At 42.9% G+C, this 17,817-nt stretch overlaps 1 protein-coding gene across 2 annotated transcripts in view; it reads left to right on the top strand.

The window, feature by feature from the left end:
• The first annotated feature begins 900 nt into the window (after positions 1-900).
• TMEM183A (transmembrane protein 183A) overlaps positions 901-17,817 on the top strand; it is a 36,261-nt gene continuing 19,344 nt past the window's right edge. For both annotated transcript variants that reach the window (XM_089668205.1, XM_089668206.1), the window contains exons 1-4: positions 901-1,132; positions 10,444-10,533; positions 12,121-12,282; positions 16,195-16,357. In XM_089668205.1, coding sequence (XP_089524331.1) covers positions 1,069-1,132; positions 10,444-10,533; positions 12,121-12,282; positions 16,195-16,357 — 479 coding nt within the window. In that variant the 5' untranslated portion in view covers positions 901-1,068. The remainder of the gene's footprint in view (positions 1,133-10,443; positions 10,534-12,120; positions 12,283-16,194; positions 16,358-17,817) is intronic.

Below are 17,817 nucleotides of genomic sequence, written 5' to 3' on the forward strand. Positions count from 1 at the left end.
GTCACAGGGGCCAAGATTGTTCTTGGAGTCGAGACACAGAACGGAGAACCTATGGTTACCAAATAGTGCCTTTCGAGGGTGGCAGATTTCACTTGCGAAGACATCAGTTTTCATGTGTGCTTCCGTAAGTTTTATACACATTTCAGACTCCTGTGCAGGAAAAAATCTGTACTAGTGCTGTGGTGTGAACAGGGCACATAGAGAACAATTATTTCATCGTGCCCTTGCAGAACACATGCAGAAAAACTGACATCTCTGCATCATGGTGTGAACCAGGGGCGGACTATTTGGAAACCCGGGCACTGCCCGAGGGCCCAGGGTCAGTAGGGGGCCCCATGAGATGCCCCTGGTACCTTTTTCATAGGCTTTTTTGAGTTTGTGCAAGTACACGGGCCCCGTGATCTTCTATTGCCCGGGGGCCCCATGAGTTGTCAGTCCGCCCCTGGTGTGAACAGCCCTCAGTGGGAGGGGTCATAAAGGTGGTCCTTACACTTCTGTTTACCAGTGTCCACTCATCTGAAAGTAGTAACATGTAACCAGTCCTTTAGGAATAGACGTGTGTTTTTAATAATTCCCAGATGAAGTTGTCCAATAGTGTCTAATTACATCCTTAGGTGTACGGCTACTATTCATGCCCACCCCACTCCTACCACATTGTAGGTTATGGCAGCAGCAGGGTATTATAATACACATCCATACACACTGCACTCATTTCCCCAGCTCTCCTTTGGTGAACTCATGACTACAAGAAATGGAAATACAACCCCTCCCACACTGTTTCTGAGGGACATGGCAGAAGCGGAAGCTTCCTCCTCAGGTGAGTCCTGTGCAGCGCTAGTGCTGCTAGCCAATGTGGGTTGCAGTGGTTGGCGGAAGTGTGAGCACTTCCGGGTCGGACCCGTCATGCTGTGCTTGGGTGACGTAGTTCCATGATGGCCGAAGATCCCGGCGGAATTTTGTCACCTTCTTCTCCATTCCTGTGCCCGTTCCGTGGTCTGTAGTCATGGCCTGGACCGGCACCCCCTCACCCACAGCTCGTGTGACCCCCTCACTTGTCAAGCTGCAGCCATGCCCAGGAAAGGGAACAGAAAACGGCTGAAGTATCGGGCCGATGATGTGAGCTCCCACAGAGGTGAGAGGACAGACCACTGACAGAATGTGAAATACGTGGAGCGGTCACTGGGAGCTGAGCCACAATGTGATCATGTATCCGATCCTCCACTGATACCACTGGGGGGAGATGACCTGGGAACCTCCTTAACACCTGGAGACTGGACTACCAGAGGACTACAGGGACCAAGAAGAAATCATAGGGGGACAGGACTACCAGAGGACTACAGGGACCAAGAAGAAATCATAGGGGGACAGGACTACCAGAGGACTACAGGGACCAAGAAGAAATCATAGGGGGACAGGACTACCAGAGGATTAGAGGGACCAAGAAGGACTCATAGGGGGACAGGAATATCAGGATTACAGGGACCAAGAAGGACTCATAGGGGGACAGGACTACCAGAGGATTACGGGGACCAAGAAGGACTCATAGGGGGATAGGACTACCAGAGGATTACAGGGACCAAGAAGGACCCATAGGGGGACAGGACTACCAGAGGACTACATTGACCAAGAAGGACTCGTAGGGGGACAGGACTACCAGAGGACTACATTGACCAAGAAGGACTCGTAGGGGGACAGGACTACCAGAGGACTACATTGACCAAGAAGGACTCGTAGGGGGACAGGACTACCAGAGGACTACATTGACCAAGAAGGACTCGTAGGGGGACAGGACTACCAGAGGACTACATTGACCAAGAAGGACTCGTAGGGGGACAGGACTACCAGAGGACTACATTGACCAAGAAGGACTCGTAGGGGGACAGGACTACCAGAGGACTACATTGACCAAGAAGGACTCGTAGGGGGACAGGACTACCAGAGGACTACATTGACCAAGAAGGACTCGTAGGGGGACAGGACTACCAGAGGACTACATTGACCAAGAAGGACTCGTAGGGGGACAGGACTACCAGAGGACTACATTGACCAAGAAGGACTCGTAGGGGGAAAGGACTACCAGAGGATTACAGGGACCAAGAAGGACTCATAGGGGGACAGGACTACCAGAGGATTAAGGGTACCAAGAAGGACTCATAGGGGGACAGGACTACCAGAGGATTACAGGGACTAAGAAGGATTGTTATGTCACATGATATTTGTGCAACTGTTTATTTAGGGCAAATTTTCAGGAAAAAATATAAAACTTATTTTAGTGCAAAAACACACAATAGAATACCCATTTTTGGCTAAAGTATAAAAGATGAGGTTGCATCGAGTAAATTGATACCAAACATTCCATGTCTTAACCACTTCCCGACCGGCCGTTGTATATAAACGGCCGGGCGGTGGCACTGCAGGGTCGGGTGGCCGTCTATAAACGGCCTCCCCGCACCCTGCTTGTGCGCGCTCCCCGATCGTCGGACGGGACCTCTGTACGAGGTCCCGATCATGTGATCACTGATTGGCCAATCAGTGATCACATGCAAAGTAGTAAGCAAGATGTCACTTCTGACATCATTGCTTACTATGTGTGAAATCTGTGAATGATCACAGAGGTCACATGGTACAAGGCTATTCACAAAAGCCTTGTACCATGTGACAAGCTGTAACCAATCACAGCTCACTCAGTTCTTCTCAATGAGTGCAAGAATGCACACAGAGAGAAAGAGAAATGATTGCTTTTACATCCTATATGGGTGTAAAAGCAATCAGTGTAAAAAAAAAAAAAAAAATCTTCATCACCCCTCACAAGTAGTACAGTGTCACCATGGTGACACTGTACTGCTAGGGTGACAGTATGTAAAAATAAAAAATAATAATATAAAAAAATAAAATAAAAATGTAAAAAAAAATGTTTAAAAATTATAATTATAAATTAAAATTTTATTAAAAAAACACTTTTTTTTCAAAATTTCTGGACATTTCATTTACATAGCAAAAAAAAATACAAATCCCAGTGGTGAATAAATACCACCAAAATAAAGTTTTATCTATCTCAAAAAAATGGTAAAAAATTCATTTGGGTACAGTGTTGCATGACCGCGCAATTGTCATTCAAAGTGTGATAGCGCTAAAAGCTGAAAATTGCCCTGGTCAGGAAGGGGGTAAAAGTGTCCGGTCTGGAAGTGGTTAAACTTGCGCACACCCGTGATATCACCATAAACTACCGTGCCCAAAAAATCACCATAGGTGAAGCTTTAAGACTCTACAGCTCATCAGTTTAGAGCCAACTACTCTAAAATTTGTGTGTGTGTGTGTTTTATATATGTGTCTATATTTATTTCAGGTACTTATATAGTGCCATCAATTTACGCAGCACTTTTCATATATTGTACATTCACATCAGTCCCTAACCCTCAAGGGCCAAACAATCTAAGGTCCCTAACTCACATTCATACATACTAGAGACAATTTAGACAGGAGCCAATACACCTACCAGCATGTCTTTGGAGTGTGGGAGGAAACCGGAGTTCCCAGAGGAAACCCACGCAGGCACAGGGAAAACATGCAAACTCCAGGCAGGTGGTGCTGTGGCTGGGATCCGAACCAACGACCTTAGTACTGCCAGGCGGAAGTGCTAACCATTTAGCCACTGTGCTGCCCCATGCATATGTGTATGTATGTATGTATATATATATTTTTAATTTTTACTTGATTGCCATCACAAGGTGTTAATAAACCCCCATGTGATAGCACTGGGCAGGTGACATGTACTCTTTATGGAGACATTAGGGGGTCTTAATTAGAAATGCGCCAAAAAGTTTTGGCCAAAATGAAAAAAAGCACCAATACAGGTGCCGAAAAAACCGCACCCCTCGCCGTCGCCCACCGACTGGCCGCCGCTCAGTAGTTCAGTCTTACTTGAGAAACCAACTATCCCGGCATTGGGCATAGAGATAGGAATTATGGCCACCACACATTTCTATTCCCTTGGAGGTCTGGAGCAACGTCACTTCTGGTTCCGGCCTAGATCAATGCTTTTTTTAAAATCTAATACTTTACATTTCAGAGGAGAGATATGGGGTCTTATTGACCCCATATCTCTCCATAAAGAGGACCTGTCACTAATTATTTCTATCACAAGAGATGCATGCATTTCTTGTAATAAGAATAAAAGTGATTACAATTTTTTTAAAAGAAACAGTGCAAAAATAAAAAAAACATTAAATACCTTTTTTTTTTAAAGTGCCCCCGTGCTTGCACATAGTGGTGAACGCATACGTAGGCCATGCCCACATATGTAAATGGTGTTCAAACCACACACATGAAGTATCGCCACGAATGTCGGAGCAAGAGCAATAATTCTTGTGCTAGACATCCTCTGTAACTTTACACTGCTAACCTGTAGAAATTTTTAAAGCATCGCCCATGGAGATTTTTAAGCAGCACAGCTTCACGGCATTCCACGAGCGTGCACAATTTTAAAGTGTGACATGTTGGGTATCTATTTACTCGCTGTAACATCCTCTTACATATTTTACAAAACAATTGGGGTATATATTGTTTTTTTTTAATGAAAGTGTATTTTTTTCCAAAAATATATATTCGTTTTTAAAAACTGCGCATTTCGGTTTTGGTTTTCGGCCAAGTGCATTTTGAATTTTCGGTTTCAGCACCCGAATTTTCGGTTTCGATGCACCACTAGGTCTAATAGACCCCAATGTCCTCCCTGCCCTTCACACCATCTAACCATGCACAGATCGGCTTGGATAGATGTGTCCCCTGGCTGTAGTGGCCAGGAAAGGGTGCATCCGAAACCGGAAATGGCATCACTTTTGGCGTCATTGTTTACATGTGAGATCGAGGCATGGGTTTGCTTTGGTCTCACAGCGCTCCCCCTCCCCTAGGTTGCGGTCGTGTACCTGGGCTCCGGCAAGAGCAGGAGAGCCTTGGAACTGTGGGGTGGTCACTGCGCTGCTGGCTCTGTGAAAGTGATCACCAGCTACAGAGCTGTCACATCACTTTTCACTTTTAAGCTGGCTGAACAAAAAACACACAAGCTGATGACTGCTACTGTAGTCATCGGCTTGTGATTAAGGGCAGGTTCACACTATAGAAACGCAGTCCAGATGCTTTTCTCCGGAAGGTGACTGCGTTTTTATGCATTTTTGCCACATTCCAGTGCGTTTTTATGCATTCCAGTTCATTTTTCCCCTCTTTTTCTTCAATAAAAATAGGGACATGTGCGTTTTTGTTGCGCTTTACCACGTTCCAGTACAGTTCTGTGCAGGAAAAATGCAGCATGTTCTACTTTTTTTTCCTGCACCCAGAACACACTGGAACTGCAAGCACAGATGTGAACTAAGACATTGACAACCATATAACCTACTTTCTGTGCATTTTGGATGCAGGAAAAACACAACTGAAACGCGTGTAGTGTGAACTGGCCCTAAAGGTTTACTCTTTGGATGTATTACATACGTTCAAAGAGCTGAACTGGTTAAATGTGAGCAGCAAATGGTCAGTCCCTACAATACTCCTTTCAGCCAATGAACATCTGAGCTGCCACATTCTTCCACATGTGGCAGGTCTTGGTTTTTGTTCAGATCATGTGAGGGATGGGGAGATAGATCGTCAGCCTAACACTATTCATAAAACAGAACAGCCCTACCTCTGTCATATCACTGCTTTACCCACTTCAATACCGGACCCTTTCCTGCCCAGGGCAATTTTCAGATTTCGGCGCTGTCACACTTTGACAATTAGTCATGTAGCACTGTACCCATATGAAATGATAGAGCTTTCGTTTGGTGGTATTTAATCACCACTTGGGTTTTTTTTATTGTTTGCTAAATAAACGAAAAAAGACTGAAAAGTTTGAAGGGAAAAAAAAAATTTTCTTAGGTTCTTTTATAAAATTTAGCAAATACAGTGGGGCAAAAAAGTATTTAGTTAGCCACCAGTTGTGCAAGTTTTCCCACTTAAAAAGATGAGAGAGGCCTGTAATTGGCATCATAGGTAGACCTCAACTATGAGAGACAAAATGAGAAAAAAAATCCAGACAATCACATTGGCTGATCTGGAAAGAATTTATTTGCAAATTATGGTGGAAAATAAGTATTTGGTCACTTACAAACAAGCAAGATTTCTGGCTCTCACAGACCCGTACCTTCTTCTTTAAGAGGCTCCTCTGTCCTGCACTCATTACCTGTATCAATGGCACCTGTTATCAGTATAAAAGAAACCTGTCCACAACCTCAAACAGTCACACTCCGAACTCCACTATGGTGAAGACCAAAGAGCTGTCGAAGGACACCAGAAACAAAATTGTAGACCTGCACCAGGCTGGGAAGACTGAATCTGCAATAGGCAAGCAGCTTGGTGTGAACAAATCAACTGTGGGAGCAATAATTAGAAAATGGAAGACATACAAGACCACTGATAATCTCCCTCGATCTGGGGCTCCACGCAAGATCTCACCCCGTGGGGTCAAAATGATCACAAGAACGGTGAGCAAAAATCCCAGGACCTAGTGAATGACCTGCAGAGAGCTGGGACCAACGTAACAAAGGCTACCATCAGTAACACACTACACCGCCAGGGACTCAGATCCTGCAGTGCCAGATGTGTCCCCCTGCTTAAGCCAGTACATGTCCGGGCCCGTCTGAAGTTTGCTAGAGAGCATTTGGATGATCCAGAAGAGGATTGGGAGAATGTCATATGTTCAGATGAAACCAAAATAGAACTGTTTGGTAGAAACACAACTCGTCGTGTTTAGAGGAGAGAGAATGCTGAGTTGCATCCAAAGAACACCATACCTACTGTGAAGCATGGGGGCGGCAACATCATGCTTTGGGGCTGTTTCTCCGCAAAGGGACCAGGACGACTGATCCATGTACAGGACAGAATAAATGGGGCCATGTATCGTGAGATTTTGAGTGCAAACCTCCTTCCATCAACAAGGGCATTGAGGTGAAACGTGGCTGGGTCTTCCAACATGACAATGATCCCAGGCAACGAAGGAGTGGCTTCGTAAGAAGCATTTCAAGGTCCTGGAGTGGCCTAGCCAGTTTCCAGATCTCAACCCCATAGAAAACCTTTGGAGAGAGTTGAAAGTCCGTGTTGCCCAGTGACAGCCCCAAAACATCACTGCTCTAGAGGAGATCTGCATGGAGGAATGGGCCAACATACCAGCAACAGTGTGTGCCAACCTTGTGAAGACTTACAGGAAACGTTTGACCTCTGTCATTGCCAACAAAGGATATATAACAAAGTATTGAGATGAACTTTTGATACTGACCAAATACTTATTTTCCACCATAATTTGCAAATAAATTCTTTCCAAATCAGCCATGATGCTAATTACAGGCCTCTCTCATCTTTTTAAGTGGGAGAACGTGCACAATTGGTGGCTGACTAAATACTTTTTTGCCCCACTGTAAGTAATTTTCCTTCTTCACCGATGTGCACTTATGAGGCTGCCCTCATAATCGGGGACACTGTTGAGGCTTCCCCGATGATCGGGGACACTGTTGAGGCTTCCCCGATGATCAGGGACACTGTTGAGGCTTCCCCGATGGTCAGGGACACTGATGAGGCTTCCCCTATGGTCAGGGACACTGATGAGGCTTCCCCTATGGTCAGGGACACTGATGAGGCTTCCCCTATGGTCAGGGACACTGATGAGGCTGCCCCGATGGTCAGGGACACAGATGAGGCTGCCCCGATGGTCAGGGACACTGATGAGGCTGCCCCGATGGTCAGGGACACTGATGAGGCTGCCCCGATGGTCAGGGACACTGATGAGGCTGCCCCGATGGTCAGGGACACTGATGAGGCTGCCCCGATGGTCAGGGACACTGTGTATCAGTGTAAAGTACTGTACTCACTGTGCACTGCACAGATCCAGCTCTCCCTCACACAAGGTCTCTGTTTGAGGAAAGAAGGGCAGATAACTGGCAAAGGAATTGGGTCTGTTTACACTGACAGCTGTGATTGGACACAGCTGATGACATGTTAAAGGGCCATTGTGATTGGCCCTTTACCTCAATCTGTGATCTGCTGTGTCCAAGGCACACAGCAGTCACAGAGCGCTCCCAAAGCGCACCACCCAGAATTGGAAAGCCTTTCTGTAGCCGTATATGTGTTATAGCGTGGTGGGGAAATTGTTAAAAAAAGGCACATTTATAAAGCACGACACTGTGCTTTACAAACATGCACTCTTTTGCTTGCTTAGACATCCCAAATGAGAAATGAGCATGCTATCCTATCATGGTAGGCTCTTGGTAAAATTATGATGAGGACACTCTGAAGGACACCATTCTCCATAGTCCATACAGGTAGTAAAGCGTTATTAAATATTCAAAATCATAAATGCAACAATATTATGTAAACAATATCATTATACATAGTCCATAATGTTCGGTGCAACAATACTGTCTCTTATCAGTGTCAGAGTACTACTCTTCATAAAAATTATGTCAGTTCACACACTGTGCTCCCCGCCAGTGTTCCCACTCACTCACCGACTTCAGTGGACTCTTATAGTTAAATAAGAGTTTGTTGCACTTAATGAAAAATCCGACTCTGCTGAGTCTTGTTGTAGTCCTTGATTCAGACGATCTCATATACCAGGGTGTTCCAATTGTACAGTCACAGAAAATGGATGCTCACATGTGGGGAATAAAGGATGGGGTCAGATAGTGTAATTCCATTTATTTGTTAAAGCACAGTGCAAGTTTCACTCACATGTAATAAAACGAACCAAGCATAACAGCCGGACCAGAAGTGATGCACCACCATGCGTTCCACCGGTCGGAAATACCTTCACCATAGCTCACAGCTGATGCATTTTGCCTCTCCTTGGCGGAGAGCATAGCGTATTAACTGAGACCATTTTTATGAAGAGTAGTACACTGGCACTGATAAGAGAATATTGTTGCACTAAACCTGATGGGACTATTTATAATGATATTGATTTACGTAATATTGTTGCACTTATAGTTTTGGATATTTAACCACTCGCCCTCCTGAGGATTTACCCCCTTGCGTCACTTTAACTGACAATTGCGCAGTCATGCAGCGCTGCACCCAAATTAAATTTGCATCCTTTTATTCCCACAAATTGAGCTTTGTTTCGGTGGTATTTGATCATCTGTGCAGTTTTTCTTTTTTCTGCTACAAAAAAAACCCGACAATTTTGAGAAATAAACAATATTTTTTACTTTTTTCTATTAAACATGTCCAGTAAAATAATGTAAAAAAAATCAAATTTTGCCCAAAATGTATTTTATACGTCTTTGCTAAATGAAAAAAAATCCCAATACGTGTAAATTAATTGGTTTACGTGAAAGTTATAGCGTTTACAAATGGCGGTATATGGGGTTTTTTTGTTAATTTTTACTAGTAATGGCGGCAATCAGCGACCTATTGCGGGACTGCGGTGGACATTCTGACACTGGGGGGAACTGACTTGGTGTCACTGACATCCCCAGTGACACCAGTACAGAGATCAGTGCTAAAAAAAAGCACCAACACTGTACTAATGGCACTGGGCAGGAATGGGTTAACTGTGCTGGGAGTGTTTTACTAGGGGTCTGTGTCAGTATGCTTCACTGTAAGCACACTGCTTTGGATGGTTGTGCTGTGCACAGCCATCCAAAGCAGTGTGCCCGAGCTGACAGGGAGGAGAACTACTAGTAAACCTACCTGTATTTGCACATTTAAAAGGGTCAGTACCCTTTGTAGAAGCTGCAGTCATTGTTTATTCACATTGTTTGGTATTGTTTTGTTTGAGTATTCTTTTTTAAAGTACTACGGATATAGGTCTTTATTACTCTCCATACTCTGGCTTGCATTTTTTTAAAATTGTTCCTAAAATGCAGGCACTGTGTGAAGTAAACACTGCAGCATCCTACGGATAGTGCTTCATTCTCCCCTTTTTAAATCGCCCTCCTTTGTATAGCAGAGATGTTAGTCTTCCCCTTTCCACAAACGCTTTGGGCTATATCCTCATAATTGTAAATCTGATATAGGCCCCTTTCACACGGGCATTCTGTTTGTCCGTTTTTTCATCTGTCCATTTACGGATGAAAAATGGATCCCCATGTATTTCTATGGACTTGCAGATGTAAACGGATGAACATCTTTTTACATCCGTTAAGGTCTGCATCCATTTTTTTGAACGGGAGAAAACCCTATTTTTCTTCCACAAGAAAACCCAGAAACAGACAAAAAATGGATGTCAACGGATGTAAACGGCCCGAAAACGGATGTAAACTCATCCGTTTTATCTTTGAAAAAATGGGACTGAACTGAAGAAAAAAAACAGAACACTCATGTGAAAGGACCCTAACTTGTGTGACAGAACGTATGCTACAGTTTTATCTTTGTTTACACTTCTGAGTAAAATTGTCATTGATGTGAATGGACTTTTGTTTTTAGTTACTGTGGCAGATTATGCAAATTCAAATCCAAAAGTTGTAAAGTCTGGAAGAATAAAAAAGGCGGTGGCCAATGCTGTTCAAAAAGAAGGTGAGTACATAATCAGTTGATTGAGACAAAATGTTCTGATACTGTTTACACAATGGCAGATTATTTTTATCCCTAAATGGAAATTGAGCCAAAACTATTTTAAAGTGGAACTTTAGTCGTAAAATAAAGTCCTGCTAGATCACTTCATGTTGGCCCCTTTTGCAGGTATAGCTATGTAAAACATTTAAAATAAGTGTCTATACTTTTCAAAAGCCAGTAATGCATTGTCGCTCCCTGCTCTGCATATGCTCGTTTGTTCTCTATTTTTAGGCATTGTGGTGAATTTGTAGAGATCGATCTACTGATAGCCTAAAGATTTACTGCTACTTAGGAGCCCTGGACTTCAACAAAATGTCAGCCTCCAGCAAGACAAAACAGGAACAATGCTGGAGGCACAAACTAATATTGGTAGCATAATTATTAATGTTGGATGTATGTTTCTTGCTAAAGAACATAATTTTTTATCTAGTTATGGGTAAAGTTCCACTTTAATTTGGCAAATGGTTAGCTCCTTTGTTAGGTATTTATTGCTACCCATGTCCCAATTGGTGATCACACAGTGACAAGACATCTCCCCACTGTTTATCTATAGCCATCATTCCTCTACATTCATTTAGAGTGCAGCATCTGTCAGCTCTGAAAAGCAAGAGGTGGTGGGAAGCTGAAGTTTCATCAGAAGAGAGCTCTGTTGGTTGAAGGGAAGGGACACATCCCCTTCACACAAGAACAGAGCTGAGGCTGTCAATCTTAGGCTGTGCCCTCCCCTGTCACCATTTTTCTCTTTGTGTCAGGAAAACCTTTCAGGAGTGTCTCATGCTGATAGCAGAGGACAGCAATAACACTTAGTGTTCTGGACTGAGACACACAATATAGAGGGATATGCTTTGTTCATATTTAATGTCTGAGGGTTACAACCACTTTACGTTACTATGTGATGCATAAACCTTATAAAGTTAACCAAAAAACTTCCTTGATTGAGCCAAGTCTTCTTTCGTTTCTGTCTCACGATCTCCCCCTTCAAGACACTGCAGTTCACAGTGGGAGGGTTTCAGCTACACAGGCAGTACAGTCGACCCAGAAAATGATATGCTAGGTGTGTCCAGGGGCTGATAGATAAGTTTCAGCCTTGTAAATCAGTGACCAATTTAAAGGGATGCCATAGTTCTTTTTTTAGTAGCTGACATAGGCTCTAATCCTTTGCTATTGTATGCAAAATAAACTAAATGTAATATACAAGTAGCATAAGTACCTGAATTTGTATTGATGTTTGGTCAGGTAGTTTACAATATGATTGTAGAAGCTCCTAAAGATTTGCCAAAACTATATAATAGGTGGGCACCCCAATTTATTCAGTCAGTCTGTATCCAATCATAGTTGATGGTAGATCTAAAGCAGGTTGTACAATCAGATTGTATGGTGAGCTTAAAACTGCAGGTGATGTCTGACCATGTAATTAACTCACCAGTGGTTCTTGTGTTCTGCCCTTTTTGACCTTAGGGTCTTAGAAATAATCTTTAAAAGAGAACAAGTTTTTTAGTATGCTATAGCAACATGACCCCCTCTGTGTTTTTATGGTCCCTGCAATAGTGAAAGCACTTTGTGGTCTTGAAGCTTCGCAAGTGCCTACTGAAGATGGGTTATCTATATTATCAGAGAATGGACAACATTATGGAAGCAGTGATGAACTGGAGGATAGTGAAAATCAAAATGGTACTTCTTCTAGGAAAAAGAAAAGTAGAAATCATAAAGGTAAGACGGATCACTATTTTATATACACTGATACACTTTGTGACAGCTGGCAGGTTAAGTGGATAACACTGATTATACTGTAATAATGGCATCTGAAAAGTCAGTGGATGTATTAGGCAGCAAATTAACATATTGATGCTTTTGAAAGCAGAAAAATGTGCATGCGTGTGTCTCAACTGGGCCATAGATCAGTGCAAGAAACTAGCCTGGTTTGATCAATCACATATGGATGGCCGGGTGTATATGCTTCGCTTACCTGGGAAAGAGATTGCACCAGGATGCTTTATGGGAAGAAGGCAAGCCGGTGGAGATATTGTGAGCTTGGACAATGTTCTGCTGGGAAATCTTGGGCCCTACCATTCATGTGGATGTTACTTGACATGTACCACCTACCTAATTGTTGCTGAGCAAGTACATCCTTTCATGGAATCTGTATTCCTCATGGCAACGGCCTCTTTCAGCAGGATAATTTGCCCTGCTACACTGTAAGAATTGTTCAAGAAAGATTTGGGGAACACAACATCGAGTGACAGCTTCCTGGTAGGATAGCACAGGTGGGCTCCGCTCTACTATGCATCTTTACTACATACTAAGGTTTCCTTTTCTTTTACAGTGGATATAAAGTTTTAACACCCCTGTTAAAATGTCAGCTTTTGTGATGTAAAAAATTTGACAAAAATAACTCATTTCAGAACTTTTTCCACCTTTAATGTAACCTATAAATTGTACAACTCAATTAAAAAACAGACTGAAATATTTTAGGTGGAGGGAAGTAAAAATAAAAAGCAAAAATAATATGGTTGCATAAGTGTGCACACCCTTAAACTAATACTTTGTTGAAGCACCTTTTGATTTTATTCCAGCACTCAGTCTTTTTGAGTATGAGTCTATCAGCATGGCACATCTTGACTTGGAAATATTTGCCCACTCTTCCTTGCAAAAACACTCCAAATTCGATGGGATTCAGGTCTGGGCTCTGGCTGGGCCATCCCGAAACTTTAATCTTCTGGTGAAGCCATTCCTTTGTTGATTTGGATGTATGCTTTGAGTCATTGTCATGATGAAAGATGAAGTTCTTCATGTTCAGCTTTCTAGCAGAAGCCTGAAGGTTTTGTGCCAATTGACTGGTATTTGGAGCTATTCATAATTTCCTCTGACTAAGGCCCCAGTTCCAGCTGAAGAAAAACAGCCCCAAAGCATGTGGCTGCCACCACCATGCTTCACTGTGGGTATGGTGTTCTGTTGGTGATGTGCAGTGTTGTTTTTGCGCCAAACATATCTTTTGGAATTATGGCCACAAAGTTCAACCTTGGTTTCATCAGACCATAACACATTTTCCCACATGCTTTTGGGAGACTCCAGATGTGTTTTTGCTAAATTTAGCCAGGCTTGGATGTTTTTGTTTGTAAGAAAAGGCTTCCGTCTTGCCACTCTACCCCATAGCCCAGATATATGAAGAATACAGGAGATTGTTGTCACACAGACAGTACTGTGGTACTTGTTGTACCACACAGACAGTACTTGCCAGATATTCCTGCAGCTCCTTTAATGTTGCTGTAGGCCTCTTGGCAGCCTCCCAGACCAGTTTTCTTCTCATCTTTTCATCAATTTTGGAGGGACGTCCAATTCTTGGTAATGTCACTGTTGCACCATATTTTCTCCACTATACGATGACTGTCTTCGCTGTGTTCCATGGTATATCTAATGCCTTGAAAATTCATTTGTACCCTTCTCCTGACTGATAACAATGAGATCCCTCTGATGCTTTGGAAGCTCTCTGCGGACCATGGCCTTTACTGTAGGATGCCACTAAGAAAATGTCAGTAAAGACCTACTAGAACAGTTGAACTTTATTTGGGGTTAATCAGAGGCACTTTAAATGATGGCAGGTGTGTACCGACTCCTATTTAACATGATTTTGAATGTCGGGTGTGGACATTTTTGATTTGAAAAAACTACTTGTCCAAGGGACTAAATCGGGGCCCCAATCTACTTGTTCCTCATGACAATCTACTTGTCCAGATTAAAAAAAAAAAATGTTAACCAAAACCGTTAGGAATGTTTTAAAAACAAAGGGGGTTTTATGGTGACCTAAACGTTTAATATTTTTAACATTGCGCTTCTCCTCCCCTCCCTGCCTGTCTCCAGCACCGCACTCAAGGACTAGCAGGGAGCAGACAGACCTTGCAGTGTAATGAGCACTGATTGGCTGCTCGTCAAGAAAGGTGGGTCAGGGCTTATCCTTTATCCCTTTCGCTGCCAGAGCTGGGGTTTTTTTTTTTTTTAGGCCTGAAGATTATATAAAACCCCCTAACATGATATATTTTCTGAAATCAGACACCCTAGAGAATAAAATAGTGGTAGTTCCAATTTTCTATGTCGCATGATATTACCGCAAAATTTTAGTAAAAAATACAAGTTAGTTAATTTTAGGGCACAAAAAAGCAATAAATTACCCTATTTTTTTGTAAAATATAAAAGATGAGGTTTCAGCGAGTAAATAGATATCCAACTTGTCAAACCTTAAATTTGTGTGCACTCATGAAATGGCAGCGAACTTCAGTACCCTATATTCTCTATAGGTGACACTTTTAAAGCCCCTTCTAGGTCATCAGTTTAGTGTTACGGAGGAGGTCTGGTGCTAGAATTATGCTCTCAATTATGCTTTCATTCTGGCGTGCACGGTGATATGTAACATATGTATCGCAATCAACGTTTTTCAGGCGTAGGCGCCCCAGTGTGTGCTTTTACGTTTGTACGTGCGTATATGTGTGTTTGTAGGGGGGGGGGGGGCTCAATTTTTTTTTGTGGGGGGGGGGTGTTATGTGCTTGGGTGTAACTTTAATTTTTTACGATTAAAAAAAATAACTTTTTTTTTTTTTTTACTTTTTTTTCATCACATAGGGGACAATGTTTTGGTGACAGATTCTCTTCATTGAGACATCCAAGGTCTAAAAGACCCTGGATGTCTTCCCTCTGCTCCCATGAATGTAGTCCAGTGCGCATCGGATTGTATTACACACTTTCCCGGCCTCAATTGCCAGGAATATGTGAATGGGGACCTGGAAGTGATGTCAAACGTGTCCTTCCCCTCTAGCTGTCGGCGGTGAGCCGGTCCTGGGCCCCGCAGATGGGCAAGCCTCACAGAAACCTGACATTTTAACAGGGATGTGTAGACTTTTTATATCCACTGTACCTTTTGAGTGGAGACAGTATATAATTCCTAGCAGGTTTTTTTTTGGTATGTGTGCCCTTAGGGGAGATTTTCCCTTCTGTCAGGACAGGAAGTTATGGGAAATCTTTGCAGTAGGAACACAGATTAAAGCACATATTTTTTTCAGTAAAATGGGCTTGGGGAGACACTAATTGTACTGATCTTAGGCTGCGTTCAGACTAGCCGTTGGGGGGAGTTTATAAACAGGTGGTTAAGCCAGTTTTTAATGCCCTCAATCGCATCCCTTAAGCTGCAATGGCCGTGAATGGGGGTGTTTCCATGCCGCAATCGCTAAGCTTTGTGTCTGTGGAAAAAAAAACATCTAACATGTTGCAATTGGTTCACGTTGCCTCTTCACTACCTATCAGTAGCCTTTGAAAAGCAATCTGAGCCTAGACACATGTCTAAGCCTAGCCTTAGAGGGACATAAAGTAAGGTTAACTCTCCTCATCATGTTAATCAGCTTCAGCGTTGGCTAATAGGTGAACACTAGGGGCATCATTGGGCTAATTAGAATTTGCTACAGCAGCAGCCAGCAATGGAATCCTAGGGTTCCTCAACCCCAGTCAAAGCACTGCTTTGTCAAAGGGAAAGAGCAGAGGGAGATTACAGTACAAAAATGTGCCTGAGCACTATGTAGTCTACTAGTATTGTTCTCAGAAAAAATTGGCTTGAACAGATATATATTTATTTTTCAGAGACATCTGTAGATGACAGAACTGGAGGTGTCTATCCTATCGACATTTGGCATGTCCTTGCCAACTACATAAGACCTGAAGATGTTTTGACATTTGCTCTTATTTGTAAGAAAGCTTGGACCGTTACTTGCACTGCTGTCTTTTGGATGAGATTGTACAAAAGGTGTGATAAGTAGTGTAGAATATTAATGATGCAGCTTATAGTTTAATCACTTTAAAGGGCAAGTCCCCCCAAGATTGATATTTCAGATTTTGGTAGATGTCAAGTAGGTAAACCACCTAATGTGTTTTCTTTCCTTTTTTTTTTTCTCTTTTTTTACCTTTTGAGGACCTAGGTGGCGAGACCTCATTTCTTTAGTTCACAAGTCTGTATATTTCCAGCAGCTATTACAATCTTCTTCCTTTATATTGAATTCATTTTACTTTTAAGTAGGAGTGACAACAAGCATGGTGGGTGCAAACACCCAGAATTCCAATGTGACCTTGCTTAAACCCAGAATTTATTACAGGAAGATCTCTTTGCTGCAATCCCAAGTTTTAAGAAACTAATGTGTGTATTGGCCTATCCATTTCAACCTATAACTGAAATATCACTTTTTGGAGGACAGGTCATTAAAAGAAAAAAAAAATAGCACATTGTTTTTTTCTGATGTATGACTTTTTAATGTGGAGTGGCCTTCTTTAAGGGGAATTCAGGATTATCATGTTGTTCTTAAAGCAGAGCTCCACCCAAAAAGGGGAAGTTCCGCTTTAAGGCTTTGTCCCAGCTCCCTGTTAAGGACTGGCACCTTTGGGGAGTGCGTAGGGGGTACCCAAATTTGACAGGCACCTGTTCCCATTCGCTGAGATCACCTAGGTGATTGGAAGCAGGGGTTGTCCTACCCTCACCCCCTCCCCATAGTCTTGGTCCCAGAAGACTACAGGACCATTCACCATGTGCAGTGGGCACCCAGCTGTGAAGCCGCAAGCTGTCACAGCCAGGTGCCCACACTGAAGATGACGGCGTCGAGGACAGGACTGTCGGTCAACCCGTCCGGTGTGAGGACACCGAGGGATCAAGGGACAGGTGAGTGTCCATTTTTTAAAAGTCATCAGCTACTGTTTTTGTAGCTGTTGACTTTTATTTTTTTTTTTTTAATTCCAAATCGACCTCCACTTTAAACACTTGTCTATCAAGGTATGCTTTTAAATGTCATGGTAGACAAGTGGTTGAATCAAGCTCACAGCTGCAAGCTTGATACCAGCTTTAAGAGCAGACGAAGGGCTTTCTGATAAAAATGACTGGATGGCTCCAGAGCTGCCCAACCACTTTTATGGGGCTGTCAAGTGCATCCCCCCACCGTCGGCACCCATGGTGGTTCTCGGGTTCTTCCTTTCCACTGGGGAGGCCAGGACCCCCTAATAGACCCCCAATGTCTAAATAAACAGCACCTGTCCGTGCTATCTCATATGGGGCTTGTTAGACCCCTTCTGGTAGCAGTAAAATGAAAGTATTTTTAAAAAAATTATATGAAATTTAAAAAAAAATTTTTTTAAAGCAAGCACCGCACACACCCTTTATAAAAAGTGCACCTCATGGCGAGCACAAACAGGTAAATGTCAATTGCGAAACACATGTGAGGT

The sequence above is a fragment of the Staurois parvus genome, unplaced genomic scaffold (genome assembly GCF_062004578.1).
Source record: "Staurois parvus isolate SC_StPar_1 unplaced genomic scaffold, SC_StPar_1.0 ptg000056l, whole genome shotgun sequence".
NCBI lineage: Eukaryota > Metazoa > Chordata > Amphibia > Anura > Ranidae > Staurois > Staurois parvus.